The sequence below is a fragment of the Pteropus vampyrus genome, unplaced genomic scaffold (assembly GCF_000151845.1).
Source record: "Pteropus vampyrus isolate Shadow unplaced genomic scaffold, Pvam_2.0 Scaffold667, whole genome shotgun sequence".
Classification (NCBI taxonomy): domain Eukaryota; kingdom Metazoa; phylum Chordata; class Mammalia; order Chiroptera; family Pteropodidae; genus Pteropus; species Pteropus vampyrus.
In genome coordinates, this window is record NW_011889448.1 from 785,448 (window position 1) to 803,698 (window position 18,251).

Here is an 18,251-nt window from a genome sequence, read left to right on the forward strand (position 1 = left end):
TTGTGGCTTTGTTAGGTGCATACATGTTTATTATTGTTATATATTCTTGATGGATTGTCCTGTTATCAATATATAATGTACTTTTTTGTTTCTAGTAGCAATTTTTACTTAGTATCTACTTTTTCTGATATTGGCATAGTCACTGTAGCTCTCTTTTAGTTATTTTTTGCATGTATGTCATTTTTTCATCTTTTTACTTTCAATTGTATTGTGTTTTTGAATCTAAAGAGTGTTTCCAGTAGATGGCATGGATTTGGATCATTTTTTAAAATTTGTTTTGTAAAGCTCAGCCTTTTCATTGGTTTATTGAATCATTTTACATATACTGATTAATTACTGATGAAATAAGGTAAGGAAAAACTTACATCTGCCTTTATGCTATTTGTTTTCTGTATATCTTAACTTTTTGTGTATCTTTCCTCTGTTAGTGCCTTCTTTCGCATTAAATATTGTTTAGGTTAGCATTTAAATTCCCTTTTTTTCAGAATAAATTTTTACGATATCTTCTTAGTGGTTTCCCTGGAAAATATAACTAACACCTTATTCTTTAAAATGTAATTCAAATTAATACTAACTTCATTTCAATAGTATATAAAATCTTTGCTTCAATATAGTATCTTTCTCCTTTGTATTACTCTCATGACAAATTACATCTTTGTACAGTATAATCCCATCAACAGTTTTATAATACTTCCTTTATACAGTTTTTTAAAAATCTAACAAAAAAAACTACTCTTATATGATTATTTGTATTTAGTCATATACTTACTTACCTTTACATTTGTGATTCAAGTTACTGTCTAATGTTCTTTCATTTCAGTTTCAAAGGCTTCCTTTATTATTTCTTGTAGAAAAAGTCCACTAGTGATGAAGTCTGTCAGGTTTTGATTATCTGGGAATATCTTAATTTTTTCTTCATTTTTGAAGGATAACTTTGTTGGATATAGAATTCTTGGATGACAACCTTTTCCTTTCAGTACTTTAAATACATCTTCACACTGCATGGCCTTCAGAGTTTTTGATGAGAAGTCAGCTGTTCATATTATTAAAGATCACTTGTTTAATGAGTCATTTTTCTTTTTCTGCTTTCAAGATTCTCTCTTTTTGTTTTGGCAGTTGGACAAATGTGTCTGAGGGTAAATCATTTTGAGTTTATCTTACACGGAGTTCATTGAAATTCTTACATGTTTAATGTTTTTCATCAATTTTAGATGTTATTGGCCATTATTTCTTCAGAGTCTTTCTGCTTTTCTGTCTCATCTTCCTCCAGGATTCTTGTTTTACATTATATTGGTATACTTGATGGTGTCCTACAGATCTCTGAGGCTCTGTTCTTTTTTCTTCATTCACTCATTCTTTCTGTTCCTCAGACTAGATAAACTCAACTGACTTATTTTCATGTTGGCTGAGTCTTTGTTTAGCCACTTCAAATCTACTGTTGAATTCCTCTAGTGAATATTTCAGTTATTGTACATTTCATTGCCACAATTTACATATAATATACATTTTTATATATACATATGTGTATATAGCCAATGCTTGAACTTTCTCAGGCACAGTTTCTGTTGACAGCATTTTTTCTTGTGTTTGGATCATTCATTTTTGTTTCTCATGTGTCTCAAATTTTATTTTTTTAAATGGGACATTATAAATAATGTAATATGGCAACTATGGAAATGAGAACCTTACTTTCATTCAGTAGTTATTGTTATAGTTTTTTTTTGTTTGTTGTTACTGTTTATTTGTTAGTGAAATTCCAGAACTAATTCTGTAAGGTCTGTATTCCTTTTCTTGTGTAGTATCTAAAGTCTCTTAATTACTTCTTATATAAAAACTCTAGGTTAGTCAGAAGTGAGCTATTAGGACTTCTACAGGTCTTCCTTGGTCATGTACACAGGAATTAGACCAGAGTTTTTGAAATTCTCCAATGAATATTTAATTTCTCTGTTTTTTTCCTTTAAGTTTTAGTCAACCTCTTATTTGCCAGAAATGTTATCAATGCCACAGACAGCTGTGCCGTTAAAACAGTTTCTGATAATTGTTTATGACAAACATCCCAGGGTATTCCTGCTGAGTGAGCTCTGAGTCAGATAAAGTAAAGCCATTAGAATATTTTTTTTTCCTGGAATCTGTCAGACTGGTCAAATAATGACAATTTTCTAGGAGTGGGGCTGTTTGGAAAGCTCTGAACCCATTGTGTTCCCTTAAGTTGTATGCTGGGCTGCTGGTTTTTAAGCTACCTTGATAGAAACTGCTAGTTTTAAGGATACCACAGAGCCGAGAAGAGCAGATGGGTAAAGGACAAGTTAAAACACCAAAGAGCATACTGTTCTTACTGAAATTACTGAAGTTCAGTAACTTCTCTTAAATAAATGTTCCTTGGATTATTGCAAGCTTCTAGTTAATATCTAGAGTTCTGACAATATTGATTTTGACAGTTTTTGCCAGTGTTGTCATTGCTTTCATGGAGGAGTGGATTTTCAGAGGTCCTAGTTCTACTATTCCCACTAATAATACTTGGACATTAATTACATATTTAATATATACTTGTATCTTACTTTAGATTTTAGAGTATTTGGTCCTTACCTTCCATGTTAAATACTGAAGCATTTGTTTCCATCTAAGATATCTTTTAAAAATCATAGGCTGAACAGACTTATAACTAGTAAGAAGATTGAATCACCAATTAAAAATTTCTCAACAAAGAGTAGCCCAGAACCAGATGGTTTCACTGAAGAATTCTACTAAATCTTTAAAGAGGAAGTAATGCCAATCCTTCTCGAACTCTTCAAAAAAATCTGAAGAGGAGGGAACGTTTTCAAACTTATTTTATGGGGACAGCATTACCCTGATACCAAAGCTAGACAAGATTATAAGAAAATAAGGCCAGTATTCTTGATGAATAGAGATGCAAAAATTCTCAACAAAATACTGGCAAACTGAATTCAACAGCACATTAAAGAAACATCATGATCAAATGGGATTCATTGCTCCCATGCATGGATGGTTCATCATACACAAATCAGCGTGATACACCACATTAACAAACTGAAGGATAGGGATCACATGATCATCCCAATAGATGCAGAAAAAGCATTTGATAAATCTCAACACTCTTTCATGATAAAAACTTTCAAAAAACAGAATAGAGGGAAATTTCCTCAACATAATAGAGGTCACATATTAAAAGCCCACAGTTAACTTTATACTTGATGGTAAAAACTGAAAACTTTCCTGTTAATATCAGGAACAAGGCAAAGAGACTTACTTTTACCACCTCTACTCAACATAGTACTAGAACTAGAAGTCCTAGCCAGAGAAGTTAGGCAAGGAAAATAAAACATAGTACTAGAACTAGAAGTCCTAGCCAGAGAAGTTAGGCAAGGAAAATAAAAGACAATCAAATTGGGGTAAGATAAAGTAAAATTGTCCCTGTTTGCAGTTGACATGACTTTAGGTATAGAAAACCCTAAAGACTCCATAAAACAAACAAACAAAAAAACAAAACAAAACAAAACTTATAACTAACAAATTTAGTAAAATTGCAGGACACAATGTCAACATGCAAAAATCTGTTGCATTTCTATGCACTATTAATGAACTATAGTCACGTGATGCATAACAAAGCTTCAGTCAATGACACTACTTATATGGCAACAATTCATGGATATGACATCAAAAGCAAGGCAACAAAGCAAAAATCGGCAAATGGGACTGCATCAAACTAAAAACTTATGCACAGCAAAGGAAAGAATCAAATGAGTGAAAAGAAAACCTAAGGAATAGGAGAAAATATTTGCAGATATATATATTATAAGGGCTTAATATCCAAAAAATATAATGAACTCCTACAACTCAATAGCAAAGAATTAATATCCCAATTAAAAAATGGACTAAGTACTTAAATAGATATTTCTCTAAAGAAGACATACAGATAGCCAGTAGGTATATTAGAAGGTGCTCAGCATAACTAATCATCAAGGAATTGCAAATCAAAACCACAATGAGATATTACTTCATACCTGTTAGAGTGGCTATTATCTAAAAGCAAAAGACAACAGACTATTTTCTATGTGGAAGGAGGTTGTACATGTGTCTCTGTCCCAGCTTTAATGGCTGCTGTAGAAAGACAGGACAGATTACCTGCCTCTGATAGCCAAAGGGGCTTCCATTCACAGGTTGAAAATAAACAAAAAGGAGATAAATATAATTGCTAGGAGAGTGTTTAGGAAGTCTGTACTCCTCCCTTAATCTCTGATGCAAGCTCTTTATGAAGTTGACCTGGATTTTATTCAAGAGCATTTACCTGGCGAAAGTGTGCAGCTCTGCCCACTGAGACATAATGCTTCTCTGGTCAGGGGAGACTGGAATGTCCCAGATTATCTGGGCTTGATATTGAGAGTAGCATGGGCATTGGATGAGGCAGGACCTGCCCAGTGCCTGACACTCAGAGGAGAAGGGAAAGCAGGGAATGAGGTCAATCAACACTGTGCCTGGAGCTCAAATTCTAGAAAGAAAAAAGATGCAGGAGTTTCGGTCAAAATGGTGGAGTAGGTAAATGCTGTGCTTGTCTTTTCTCAAAACCACATCAAAATTACAACTAAACTATAATAACAACCATCAGTGAGAATCGCCTGTAGTCTGGTCGGACAAAAGTCCTACAACTAAAGCTGTATAGAAGAAGCCACATCGAGACTGGTAGGAGAGACAGAGACTCCAAACAGGCTGGCCCCACACCCATATGTAGCGGTTGAGAATTGGAAGGGATATATCAGCTGCGAAGGTCCTACCAGATAAACGAGGGGTCCCATCCCACATCAGGTGCCCCACTCAGGGTTCCAGTGCCCAGAAGAGAAGTCCTCACAACTTCTGGCTGTGAAAACTAGCAGAGAGTATGGCTGAGTGAGACATAGGGGCTGCTGGAGACATAGATGTTCCTCTTAAAGGGCCCACATGCAGACTTACTCACTGACGAACTTACTTGCTCTGAGCTCCAGAGCTGGGGCAGCAGGTCTAAAGTTGCCAGGAACATATAGGGAGGAACTGAATTGTCTGTCTTCAGGTAAGGGCTGGCAGAGACCACTGTTCCTTTATTGAGCCCTCCTCCCTCCCATTGTGAAGATGCAGTTGGTCACTACATCTGAGTCTCCATCAATCTGGCTAACACTAGTCACCCCACTGTGGTGATTCCCTGAGACTCCAACCTGCCCAACTTATGGGCTTAACCCTAGTTGCTTCCAGTAGCTTTTCCATACAAATGGCCTGTCTTGGCTCATGCTGCAGAGTTTCCTAAGATCTCTTAAAGATTCACAAACCCCATAACAAGTAGTATCTGCCCTCAGTATGCCCTGTATCTCTTGCTAAACAGCCCCAAGCCCAGCACTAGCAGCAGCTGGCCTCAGTTTCACAGTTTAACCCCTCCCAGGCACCTCTAAGCCCAGCAAAGGTGGAAGACATCTGTGGATTATGTTGTGGCTCATACCATGTGGCCTCAGGCAGGGCACAGGTGGCGGTTGAACTTGGCCTGTTGTGGGACCCCTCCCAGGAGGCTCGAGGGCTGGCATGCCTAGTGGCCACTTCAGACTGAGTTGGAGAACCACCTTCACAAATGACACACCCAAAGTGCAGACTTTGCAGGCACCTGCTAAAGTGAATCTTGTTTTGTAGGGTCAACCCCTGCAGAATTGCTTCTTCAATGGTCAGGCCAGTCCTCACAATCAATCAGCCTGAGGGTCAGTCCCTCCCATTGACATGCAAATAGCAACCAAGGCACACACAACTCACACAGGGGACATAACACCTGGAGCACCTGGCTCAGGTAACCAGGGAGACCGTATCACTGGGCCTCATAGGACACCTATTACATAAGGCCACTCTACTAAGGTCAGGAGACATAGAAGTTTTCCCAAATACACAGAAACAAACAGAGGGAGCCAGCCAAAATGGGAATACAAAAAGACATGTCCCAAATTGGAAGAACAGAACAAAGCTCCATAAAAAGAACTAAACAAAATGGAGATAAACAATCTATCAGATACGGAGTTCAAAATACTGGTTATAAGGATGCTCAATGATCTCAGTGAGAATTTTAACAAAGATTCAACATGAAAATGGAGATAGAAACCAAAAAAATAACCAGTCAGAAATGAAGACTACAATAACTGAAATGACTACAGTAGAAGGAATCAACAGTAGATAAGATGAAGCAGATGATCAAATCAGAGGGCCCTTCCACAGACAATTTAGAAGATAAGATAGCAGAAAACACCAATCAGAATAGCAATAAGAAAAAATAATCCAAGGAAATGAGCCTCTGGGACAACCTCAAGCCTAACAATATTCACATCATAAGAGTACCAGAAGGGAGAGAGAGCAAGAAATTGAAAACCTATTTTAAAGAAATAATGATAGAAAACTTGCCTAACCTGTCAAAAAAATAGACATACAACTCCAGGAAGTACAGAGAGTCCCAAACAAAATGAACCCAAAGAGGCCCACACCAAGACACATCATAATTAAAATGCCAAAGGGTAAAGACAAAGAGAATCTTAAAAGCAGCAAGAGAAAAGCAGTTATTTATTTACAAGGAAGCTCCTGTAAGACTGTGAGTTGATGTCTCAACAGAAACTTTGGAGGTCAGAATGGACTGGCACAAAAATATTCAAAGTGATGAAAAACAGGGACCTACAACCAAGATTACTTTACCCAGCAAAATTATCATTTAGAATTGAAAGACAGATAAAGAACTTTCCAGACAAGAGAAAGCTAAAGGAGTTTATGACCACCAAACCAGTATTACAGGAAATGTTAGAAGGACTTCTTTAAGAAGGAATGTGAGTCTCTAATTGACTTAAGATTTCTTCCAGTTATACGTGGTGAGATCTTTGCCTTGTTCTTTGGGCTATCCTGGAGCATCTGCCATTTTGCTCTGGCAGGCACTGGCTTTGATTGTACTTTCGTGCTGCCATTTTCTCCTCTTGTAATCTGACAGTGGAATAAGCCTCTTATCTGAAGCCATGGTCTTTTATGTCCCCTTCTATTTCCTTTGCCTTGTAGATGCACCTTTTGGCATTAATAATCACCTCAGGTGTGGCAGATATACTCTGGCTAGACCCCATTATACTGGCCACCTAGCAGGGCTGCCTTATACTTAGTTCTTTGAAGAGTTTTAGTGAGGTGATTTTTACTTTTTATTAGGCTTTTATTGTCCTTTCCTTGGACTGCCACAGAGACAGAGGCTGGGGATATGATGGTATATGTGACTCACACTGGTCTCTAAGCAAATCTCCAATTCCTTTTGAATCTGAATCAATGTTCTTGAATCTAATTTGTGTGGCTAGACTCATTTCTCTTGGATAAGCTTGTTCCTTTTTTCTTGTGTAAATATTTTCAATTTTTCAGAAGCCTGACACCCAGAGTGCACATACCTTAGAAAATTCTCAATATGAGAATTCTTGCTTCATAAAAACAGTTTCTCTGGTAATGAATTTGAGGAGGTGAGGGTATTGACATCTAGCTTCTTTAAGGAGACAAGAACAAAGGAACAGCAGGAAGGTGCTTGAAAAAACAATTATGTTTTTTTCTTTTTTTGAGCAAGTCTATACTGGTATTTGTCTTTAATTTAAAGCATCTGCTTCAATATCTTTATAGTTTGTATGCTGTAAATAAGCATTTGGTATGCTTTTTTAGTCATGGCATATAAACTATATGCCATAGTTTTGGCATATGTAAACTATATGCCAAATACCAAAAAAACATACCATTTCCAAACTGTTTTCCTGTTTAGAAGGTGTTATGGTAACTTACCTGTTATTCTTTCTAATTATCCTTATTTATGAAGCAATATTAGGATTACAACCTATTGTATACGCTGTTTGGGCCTATCCAGATTCCCATGACTAGACTTTTCCATCCATCTTTCATTTGTGGGTGTTGACTCCTGATAGGTTCTGTCTTTCCCCTTCTCCAGAGGTTGCCCTTGGCTTAAGGAAGATGTCTCATGCAGAGATGCCCAGGAAGTAAAGCTTCACTACCACCTCGGGTGGCCTAGCCAACTCTCCCTTGGAAGGGACAATCTCTCTGTTGAATTCAAACATCCCAGACCTCCCTGTGGGATCAGGTTGAATCTGGATTCTAAAACCACAGCTTTTTATAACTTCTTGCCCTGCCCTATTTTGCTTATGCCTTTACCTTCAGCTTACTCCTGAGAGCACTCCCTTAGTAAATCACTTGCATCAGAACTTCTGGAACACTACTAGGTTTTACACTCGTGGCAGTCTAAATAAAATACCCATGACTAGCTATGATATCAATAGAAAAGGCAGGATAAGAACCTATTATAGCTTTTTAGAGAGTTTGAGCCATGTATTCTCTCTCTCAGTAATACTCTATTAGCACTGTGTTTCCTAAATCTATTAGCGTGGCATTGTATAACCGCTTTCATTTTATGTGTGAGAAACATTACCTAGGATACTGATTAGTAGGTTTAAAAAATGTTTCACTTTTTATTACCTCTGTTTAGAACTCTGAAAATATGATAAAGACATTATTCTCTGCATTCTTAAGTTTATTTTGTAAACATAATTAGTTTTCATTATATATTTCTGTGTATTTCTTCTCAGTTTCTACTGTGTCTGATCCTGAAAGAAATAGCACAAAGCTAGTTTAGCTAAAGCCACCATCTGTATTCCTATACAGAGCTTCTCCTTTATGTCTTTGTTAAAATTTATATCCATATGAAATGAACTGGACAATCTAGAAGGAAATAAATATTTCCATTTGATTTTTCCTTCAGTATGGAACTGAGCTCAAGCAGTCAAATCTATGGGTTCCTTCCTTAGGATTGCAACCTAACTCTAAAAAAAAATTAAACATGACTGTAACACATTTATATAACTTATATCTCAGATGAAAGAGAAAGCACACCGAACCTTTAAAAAAATGTATTATTGAATCCCTGGTAGTCTGAGGTTATACAAGGAACCCCCTTCTCTATGAATCTAGAAATAATCTCAAAGCAGATCATTCAAAATTCAGAATTTGATAAGTCTTAAAACCTTGCCTAACTCTGAAATCTATTTTCTTTTTCCCCAAAATAATTTTAACAATATTATATTTATTAAGTGAAACCATCCATTTTATACAATGTTTTAAGTATATAAATTCCATTGTAACTCATTTGATCATCTCAAGTCCCAGATACAATATGTCATATTTTCACATAGTCTTTCTAGTAGTCATCTGTCATTATTGGTACGAAGTCTTTATTTCCTTCCCTCTCCAGCCACCTCCCATTTTCCAAGGATCCTAGACTATTTAAACAAGTAAAGGGCTTATTTGACTAAGTAAAGGCATCCAGTACAGAGAGAACTAGTGGGTCTGATCAATTCAGTGAATCTGTTGCTTTTGTTTATGGTTCACAATGATGTCACTTTTGAACATGGTTCTTCATTATCCAGAACACTATCATCCTCTGCTCTGGTAATACCCTCGATGGCCATGATCCCTGCCTGGCCACTCCAGTGTCCAGTTCTTGAATTCTAAGACATTACCTTGAATTCACACTCATCAGATAACATTTTTCTCCCTTTGAGACACCATATTTGGGGATTTGAGTCTAAAAGGGCATTGGCAACTTGTTGTGATGGAATCTTTCCTCTAGGACTAGCCTGTGGCCTCCTAATGCTGATCCCTTTCTCCAATACAAACTGCCTTTCCTTATAGTGAATTGTCACATGGGAATTTCCTGTCTTTTCCTAACTGGTAAAATTAGCCAGTTGACCCTAGGCGGCCTTTCATAAACTTAAAAATCTGGAAGAAAGCACATCCATTTTCTCTGAGCACATCCATTCCCCAGTAGTCCCCTAAGATCCTTATGGCAATTATCTAACCTCATCTTCATACTGCATCTACTAAAGGGATGGTCCCTCAAGATATGTGTGTGTGTGTGTGTGTGTGTGTATGTGTGTCCCATAATAATGAATATCTACTTTAAGGAGATTTGCTCTGTTTTCAGACATAGTGCACTTTGAAAGATTTTTATTTCAACAACTCTTCATTATATGTCTTAAGTTCCTTGGCAGGATAAATCCAGTTTTTGGGCAATCTATTCTGCTCCATTGAGCTGTAACTTCATAGTATATTTTAATATTTAGTAAGGTTTAAACTATGTAATTTTTTTTTGTGTGAACTAATCTAAATATATAATTTTTTTCATTAGATCACCATAGAAAATACACAGCTAATATTCCTATGCATTTAAATAATTATTCAATTCGCTATCAAACATTACATCTGGTTGGAGAGATAACATCACCCAAGTTATCGTTTGACCCTCCATTCATATTTTTCACCCCTGTTCCTTTGGATGTAACAACTATGATGACTATCAACATTTTACCTCAAAATTATATCAGGTAAATGCTTAATGTTAGTTTATCATTTTTTATGTGCCTTTTTGTTTGCATTTGTGTTATATGAATCATGTGCAATGTCTGACTTGTTTCTATAGTTGGAACAAACTATTAAAATATTTAACTGTACATTTAAATTAAAAATATAAAAAAAAGTCCACTTAGTTATCTAACAGTCGTTTAATTTTCTTGTAAAAATTTTTGGTATGTCTCTTCATGGTTTAAGAAGCAAGCTTAAATACTCAGTTTGTTAGTTTTCAATTGTTATATGACAAATTACTATAAACTTAGTGCCTTAAAACATGAATTTGTTATCTCAGTTTTTTAAGTCAGGAGTCTGGATCAGTTTAGCTGTGTCCATTGCTCATGGTCTCAATAGGCAAAAATCAAGGTGTGGGCTATAGCCGCAGTCTCGTCTGAGGCTCATTCCTCCTCTAAGCTCTCTGGTTGTTGGCAGAATTTATCCTTGCAGTTGTAGGACTTAAGACACCATTTTCTTGCCAACTGTTGGCTGAGACCACTCTCAGCTCTTAGAGGCCACCCGCAAGTCCTAAGCCTTCTTTTAAGATCTCATCTGATTAAGTCTGATCCACCCATGAGAATCTCCCTTTTGCTTTATTCAAACTCATTTGACTAGGGACCTTAACTACATGTGGAAAGTCCCTTTATCTTTGTCACATAACATAAGTTAATCACCAATATGATATCTCATATTTGCAGGTCCTGCCACCCAAAGGGTGAGAATTATACAGAGTTTGTACACAAGGGACAGGACTCTTGAGGGCTCTCTCAGAATTTGCCTAACTTATGCATGCATTATAGCTGAAAGCAATATGTTTTCATTTTTTAAAAATTTATTAATAGCCCAAACTCCAATACTATATTGGCCTGGATACATTGTGAACGCTTACACTATAAAACAAGTAGATTGTATACATGCGTGTGTGTGTGTGTGTGTGTGTGTGTGTGTGTGTGTGTGTGTGTGTGTGTTTAATTGCTGGGCTTCTGAGAAGTATGGGAGGTCTCCAAAGGGTTCAAATCGAGTTAAACAAACAAACAAACAAAATACATATTTATAAGCTGAGAGCAGAGTAGTGGTGAGCTGTAATAACATGCCAAATGCAGCCTTGTTCTTTAATCTCGAGATAACTTCAAGGTATGAAAATGTAATCTTAGATTTTTGGATTAATCCAGGAACACTGGAAGAGGCTACGATGGTTCCATGTGAGTAAGTCCTACCCATCAGAAGAAGCAAGCAAATCATCTCTAGATCAGTGGTTCTTAAACTTTAGTGTATATCAGAATCACCTAAAGGACTTTTTAACACAGAGCTTGTCAGGTCTCTTTCTCAGAATTTATGATTCAGGAAGCTTGGAATGAGATGTAATTATTTGTATTTCTAATAAGTTTCCACATGATACTGATGCTGCTAATCCATGCACCACACTTTGTGAATCTCTACTCTAAATGATGCCATCCTCAGTTTGGGCCCATATTTCAATTTCCACAGGTTTCTATCAGTTAGACATAAGCACGGTATCAGGCATCACATAACTCACAAATAGGGAAGACTTTATTAATCTCAGCACAACGAACCATCTTGAAATTTAGACTCTTAAGTAATTCAGATATTTGAATTATCAGACTCAGAATGTAAATAATTTATTTTAAAATATGGCATTACAAAAATTAGTAATTAACATGGGATTATACAATATATATTTGAAAATCAACTAATAGTACTTTTAGAAATTTTAATGCATGTAGGGTTAAAATTTAAGGGCATCCACTAAACCTAAGTTTGTGTAACTACACAAGCCGTATAGAAATGAACAAAACCTCATTTAACTTGGTTCGAATAAAGGACACATACTTTAACAATTAAGAGAAAACTAAAAAAATGTGGCAAAAACTCAATAGTTGAGTAAAGCAAGAAAATGTAAATAAATTACTCTAGTTAAAAGACAGAGAATCTTAGAGTAAATAAGAAAAAAAGTGAACTGCCTATTAAAAATATATATGAAACATAAGGACAAAGAAAGATTGAAGTAAAGCAGGGTTTCTCAACTTCAGAACTGTTGACATTTTGAAAAGGATAATTTCGTTGTTGTTGGAATCTATCCTGTACACTGTAGTGTGTTTAGTAGCCTCACTGACCTCTCCTCAGTAGCACCTCCCTGCAATTGTGGCAGAAAAAAATGTCTCCACACATTGCTACATGTCCCCTGGGGAGTAAAACCACTCTCAGTTGAGAACCACCAAAGGAGAACCATAGGAAAAGATATATCAACATAACCAAAAGAAAGCCGAATAGCAGTATTAATTTCTCATGTGTTAACCTTTAAGAGGTAAGACGTATTTTTAATATAGAAAAGTCATTAAATAATTATAAAAGCGACAACTCACCTGGAAACTATAGAATTCTAAAATTCTTTGCATGATTAAAGTAATTTTAAAATGTATAAACCACAAATTAAACTAACAAAAAAATTGACTAGTTCTTTATCACTGTAGGATATTTCAACACATATCTTAATTGCTGATGAGTCCAGAAGACAAAAACATTTTTTATAAAGAGGATTTGAACACAATATTTAAAAAGCTTCATTTATTTGATTCTATATTATTAAGAATACTAAAAATAGTCTTAAAATAGTATTATAAAATACTGAACCCTGCAATTAGAGAATACACATTTTTCTCACTCATACGTGGGATATTTACAAAAACTGAAAGTGTATCATTCCATAGTTCGGGTTTAACAAATTTTAAAGAGTTGATACCATATAGACTATGTTCTCTGATGATAGGGATAATAAATCAAAAATCAATAAAGAAAATGTCAACAACATCTCATATACATTTGGAAATGTTAAAAAAAAAACTTCTATACAGAGTCAAATAATATATTGAATTTTGCAAACAAATAATTAAAATATTATATTTCAAAACATGAAAATGACATTAATAAAGAGTGAGAATCATGAGTGTATAATATATTCAAACGCTTTAAACAGTGTTTGATTTTTAGAGTTGAAGACTAAATTTAAAACAGCTACTGTGACTTCTGTTGCTTTCTTTAGGCAAACAATTAGGCCTGCATCTTTGTTAAAATTAACTGCATCTGTTGTATTAAATAAACACTAAAATTCCAGTGATTAAGCAAAAAATAAATAAGTAAATAAACTTATGGAATACAGCATAAATGGCACTTACATGGAAATAGTTAAAATGCTGATATTAGACAAAAAAATTACTGGAAGTAAATTAAACCCAAGATATGTAAAAGGGAAGATAAAATGAAAAAGAATAGAAATTGAAGGCTTAGAAAACAAATATATAGAAGATAGGCTCACTGAAATTAAGGTTCTTTGAAAATCTAATACAGTGGACATGAATATAGTAAAGTTGATGAGGAACAAAAAGAGAGAAGACACAACTAAATAATAGTAGGAATAATGGGGCATAACCATATATCCTATGGGAAAAAATTAGATAATCAAAATTCTATGAAGACATTTATTCCAAAATACTGGAAAACTTACATGAAAAGGGAAATTTGTAGAAAAAATACAATTTACTAAAACCATACTGAGAATAAATAGAAAGTCTTTGAATCAGTACTTAAAATCTTCCCACAAGGAAAACACCATCCTCTGATGTTTTTACAGGCAAATTTTACTAAACTTTCAAGAAACCGATATATCAAACTTTGTCCAAATTCTTCCAGAAAATAGAATGGAGAGAATGTGCCCTTATCTGTTCTATGAAGTCAGAAGTATTTTTATTATAAAATCAGATAATGACAATATGAGAAAGGTAAATTTTAGGTCAATTTGTCTTATGACTATAGATGTAATAATATTTAATGAATTAAACATAATATAATATATTAATAGATCATGTCCAACCTGGATGTATCCCAGTATTGCTAGGTTTGCCTAATGTTAGAAAATCTAAAATGCCTTTTCATTTCATCTGTCACATTTACAAATAAAAGAGAATAGTGATATAATCGTTTCAATAGGTGCAGAAAAAAAGCATTTGATAAAATTCCAAAACCATTCATGATAAAACTCTTAAACAGGAGTAAAAGAGATATTTTTTAAGTTGTTAAAGTTCACTATTATAAACCTAGAAGAAACATTATTATGGATACTGGAATACAAAAGAATTCCCCTTAGGAAAGGTAAGAATGCCTATTATCACTGCCTCTGTAACACATTTGCAGGGAGTTAAGAGAAATAAAATATGTAAGGATAGGAAAATAAATTACAAAACTGTCATTATCTGTAGATAAGATGACTTTCCATGTAGGATATTAAAATAATTGACAGGTAAAATTTTAAAGCTATGAAGATGAAGATCATATCAAGATAGACAAATACAAGTCCAATATTTAAAATTCAATAGCATTTCAGCATACAACATTCAGGACATGTAACTGTAAAATTACTATTTATAAAAACATTAAAAATTAAAGATGATAAGAATAAACCAAACTAAAGATCTAGAAAAATGGTATAGAACTATGTGGAGAAAATTATAAAACTGAAGTCAAAGAACTCAGACTTTAAAGATTTATACCACATTCAAGAATTGAAATAGTCTATATTAGAAAAAAGATAGTTCTTCACAAATTAATTTACATCTTCTATAAAACTGCAATAAAAATTCAAATAAATTGTTTCATAAAGATTGATAAGTAAAATTCTAAATTGTATATGAAAGGACTAAGGGTCAAGAATAGCCAAGAGATCCTGAAGAAGAAGAATAAAATGAGATAGACTTGTCTTACCAAATATCAACACTAAGCCAATGTGACAGTGGTGCTTCAATAGATAAAGTGACCAAAAAGGATTAGAATAGATTTGAAAAAGACTCACACATAGATGGATACTGACTATATGACAAAAGTGGTATCGTAGATCTTTGGAGAAAAGAGATTACTATTCAATAAATGGTGCTGGAACAATTGATTATCTGTATGGAATATTTCAAACTGTACTCCCGTCTCACATAATACACAAGAATCCATTTCAAATAGATTAAAGGCTTAAATGTAAAAGGCAAAATGTAAAAAGAAATAGAAAATTGTTTATGTCTGTGGATAAAGCTATCTTAAACAAGCCTTAAAATCATGCTAACGAAATGACTAGTAAAAATTAGTCAGAAAAGTATCAAATAATTTAATAGAGTTGTTGACAAAAAGCTTCAATAGGTATTTCACACAAGAGAATTCATAAATGAAAAAATGAACATCTGTAAACATGTAATTGACCTTTTCATAAACTTGGAGATGACGATTAGAGACAATAATAATAAGATAGCGTTTTGCCTGTCCTAGGTAGGCAAACATTTAAAAGGTAACTAGTTACAGCGTCAGTGAGTAGGACCACACTGGATAATACTATGGAAAGTGTAACATCTGCATATTTTACAGCCTCAAAATTCCACTTTGCAGCATATACAAGAAAAACACCTGTACATGTCTACTACAAGTTATAATTGAAAGTTTTCATAGTAGCTTTATTCAGAATAGCAAAATTTGGGAACTGCACACATATCCTGTGACAAGTAAAGGAATATGTAATTTGCAGTATATGTGTACATGAATATTCTAGAGTGAAGTGAATGAACTTCAGCTAATGAGACAACTGTATTAGGAATCTTAGAAACAAAATATTGAGAGAATTCTTTTAAAAAATCAAAGAAGACTACTTATGTCGATAATATTTATCTAAAACAACAAAAAGTAAAGCCAAATTCTTATTTATAAATCCACAGCTATCTATAGATACAAAGAGTAGCTAGTTGATACTTAAAATTATATAAATCATGAGGATTTATATGCTAATGTGAATTGCCTATAAGCATTATTTTCATTAACATTTAGATTTTGTACTCACCTCAGAGCTTCTCTAGTTCAATTCCTTATTTTACAGTTAAACATCCTGAGACAGAGAAAAAACAGGTTCCAAATGTGATGTAATGATTGAAAACAAATGAAAATTATCCAAGTTGAAGAGCGTAGAACAACTTTTATTTTCTAACACTTGGCCTGAAAGATAAGATGAGTGCTTACTTAGGCCACAGAGCTTGGTCAAATGCCATTTTGCGAGAAAGTGTAGTTCTTCAACTTTAACTTAACAACTTTGGGATTTGCTGTTCTTTCAAGACCTTATCTTATAAGTAGACACTAGCTTCTATTGCTTAAATAGGAAATACAAGTGGCTTATATTATTTCGTACTAATCAGTATTTTTTATCAAGAAATATTGTCTAATATATGAATATCTTAATCTTTCAACTTTTGAATTAAAGTATAAAGATATCAATTTAAAACCTATCTCAAGTCAAAGATTGAGTTGCAAAATATGGTATAATGAAATGAACATGTGATGAAAGGGACTAGAGATGATGTAATACAGTCTCTTCATTATATGTACAATAAAATCAACCCCATTAATTATTCATCCAGTGACACTTAGCTGAATAGTGACAGGCTTGGATTCGAACCTGATTTATAAATTACTTTTTCATATTTTATCCAATGAACAATATCAGTTTAACTCATTCAAGTTGAGATCTTTCTTTACTTTTTCTAGTTAATTAGCTGAATAGTCTTCATTCTAATTAAAATACTAGAGAAATATGATTCTCATTTGATAACACTTATTTGTTTTAGGAGCCTACATATGTAATAAAATAATATGGTTAAATATTTATTGACCACTAAAAGTTATCAAGTATTAATTAGATTTAAAAGTGAATACTACATACTATGTATTTCAAAACTACAAACATTTTAGATTGGCTAAATAATTTATAGATATATAATGAAATATGTGAACATTAAGTGGAAATTTTTAGTAGTAACGATTGAAAAATATTCATGATATACGTATACAAGTGCTTAATAGTATCCAAATTTAAAAAGAAATTATGTGTGTATATGCATCTGTTAATATTATTTAGTCTACATGTGATGAAGCTTTAGCTATTAAAGTGGTGATTTTCGGTAAATTTTTGTCACTATATATTTAAGGACAGTACTATTTATATCATGGCTGTAGTTTAGAACACATCATATTTAACCAGATGTTTTAACACTCTTTTTTAATCCTTAGAGGACAAAAGGAACTTTCAATCATCTTATATGGTCCTTTGTTAAATTAATATATTATCAATCATATTATGACCAGAAAATAAGAGATATGCAAGAATATCTTTAATAATTAGGTATATTATTGTAAATATTTATTGTTTTAATTAATGATCTTAAAAACAGGAAAACACATTTAAAGCTAATTATTTGCATATATTTTGAGCTACAATTTTTTTTTTTAAATTTTAAACAGAGATGCAATTTTAAATGTTGAGATTCCCCCAGCAAGACTTCTTGATATTGATGAGGCGGGTCACCCTCTTTCTGTGGAGTTTCCAAAAGGCAGAGCCATCATAGGCTCTCTCACTGGAGTCAACACTGAGCTCACCTGCTGCTTCAGCTTCAAATCATCTAAACCTGTGTCATTTTTCACACATGTTCTTTTCTATGATAACAGAGATAACCGGTAAGATATTTAAATGTAGATTCTTTTGTATCTGACCATGAAGAATAAAAAGTTTATGTTCTGTACTATTGTAAATGTTAAAGAAGAGACATCTAAAATAATAACTTTGGACATAAAGATTTTTTTTTAAAGTTCCAAATGCAGTGTTGCTCTCATGAGAAACAGCATAATCGTGGCCACCAGCACACTATTGGGAGCTAGGCTGCATGGGTTTGATTCCTGGCTCTGTCAACTTTGGCAAAGATACATCATCTTCTGAGGCTGTC

The 18,251-nt window shown here is 33.9% G+C and overlaps 1 protein-coding gene across 1 annotated transcript in view; it reads left to right on the forward strand.

The window, feature by feature from the left end:
* Nucleotides 1-18,251, forward strand: part of CFAP47 (cilia and flagella associated protein 47) — a 366,407-nt gene that overhangs the window by 95,410 nt on the left and 252,746 nt on the right. The window contains 2 exon segments of the mRNA XM_011385160.2: nt 10,220-10,415; nt 17,773-17,985. Coding sequence (XP_011383462.1) covers nt 10,220-10,415; nt 17,773-17,985 — 409 coding nt within the window.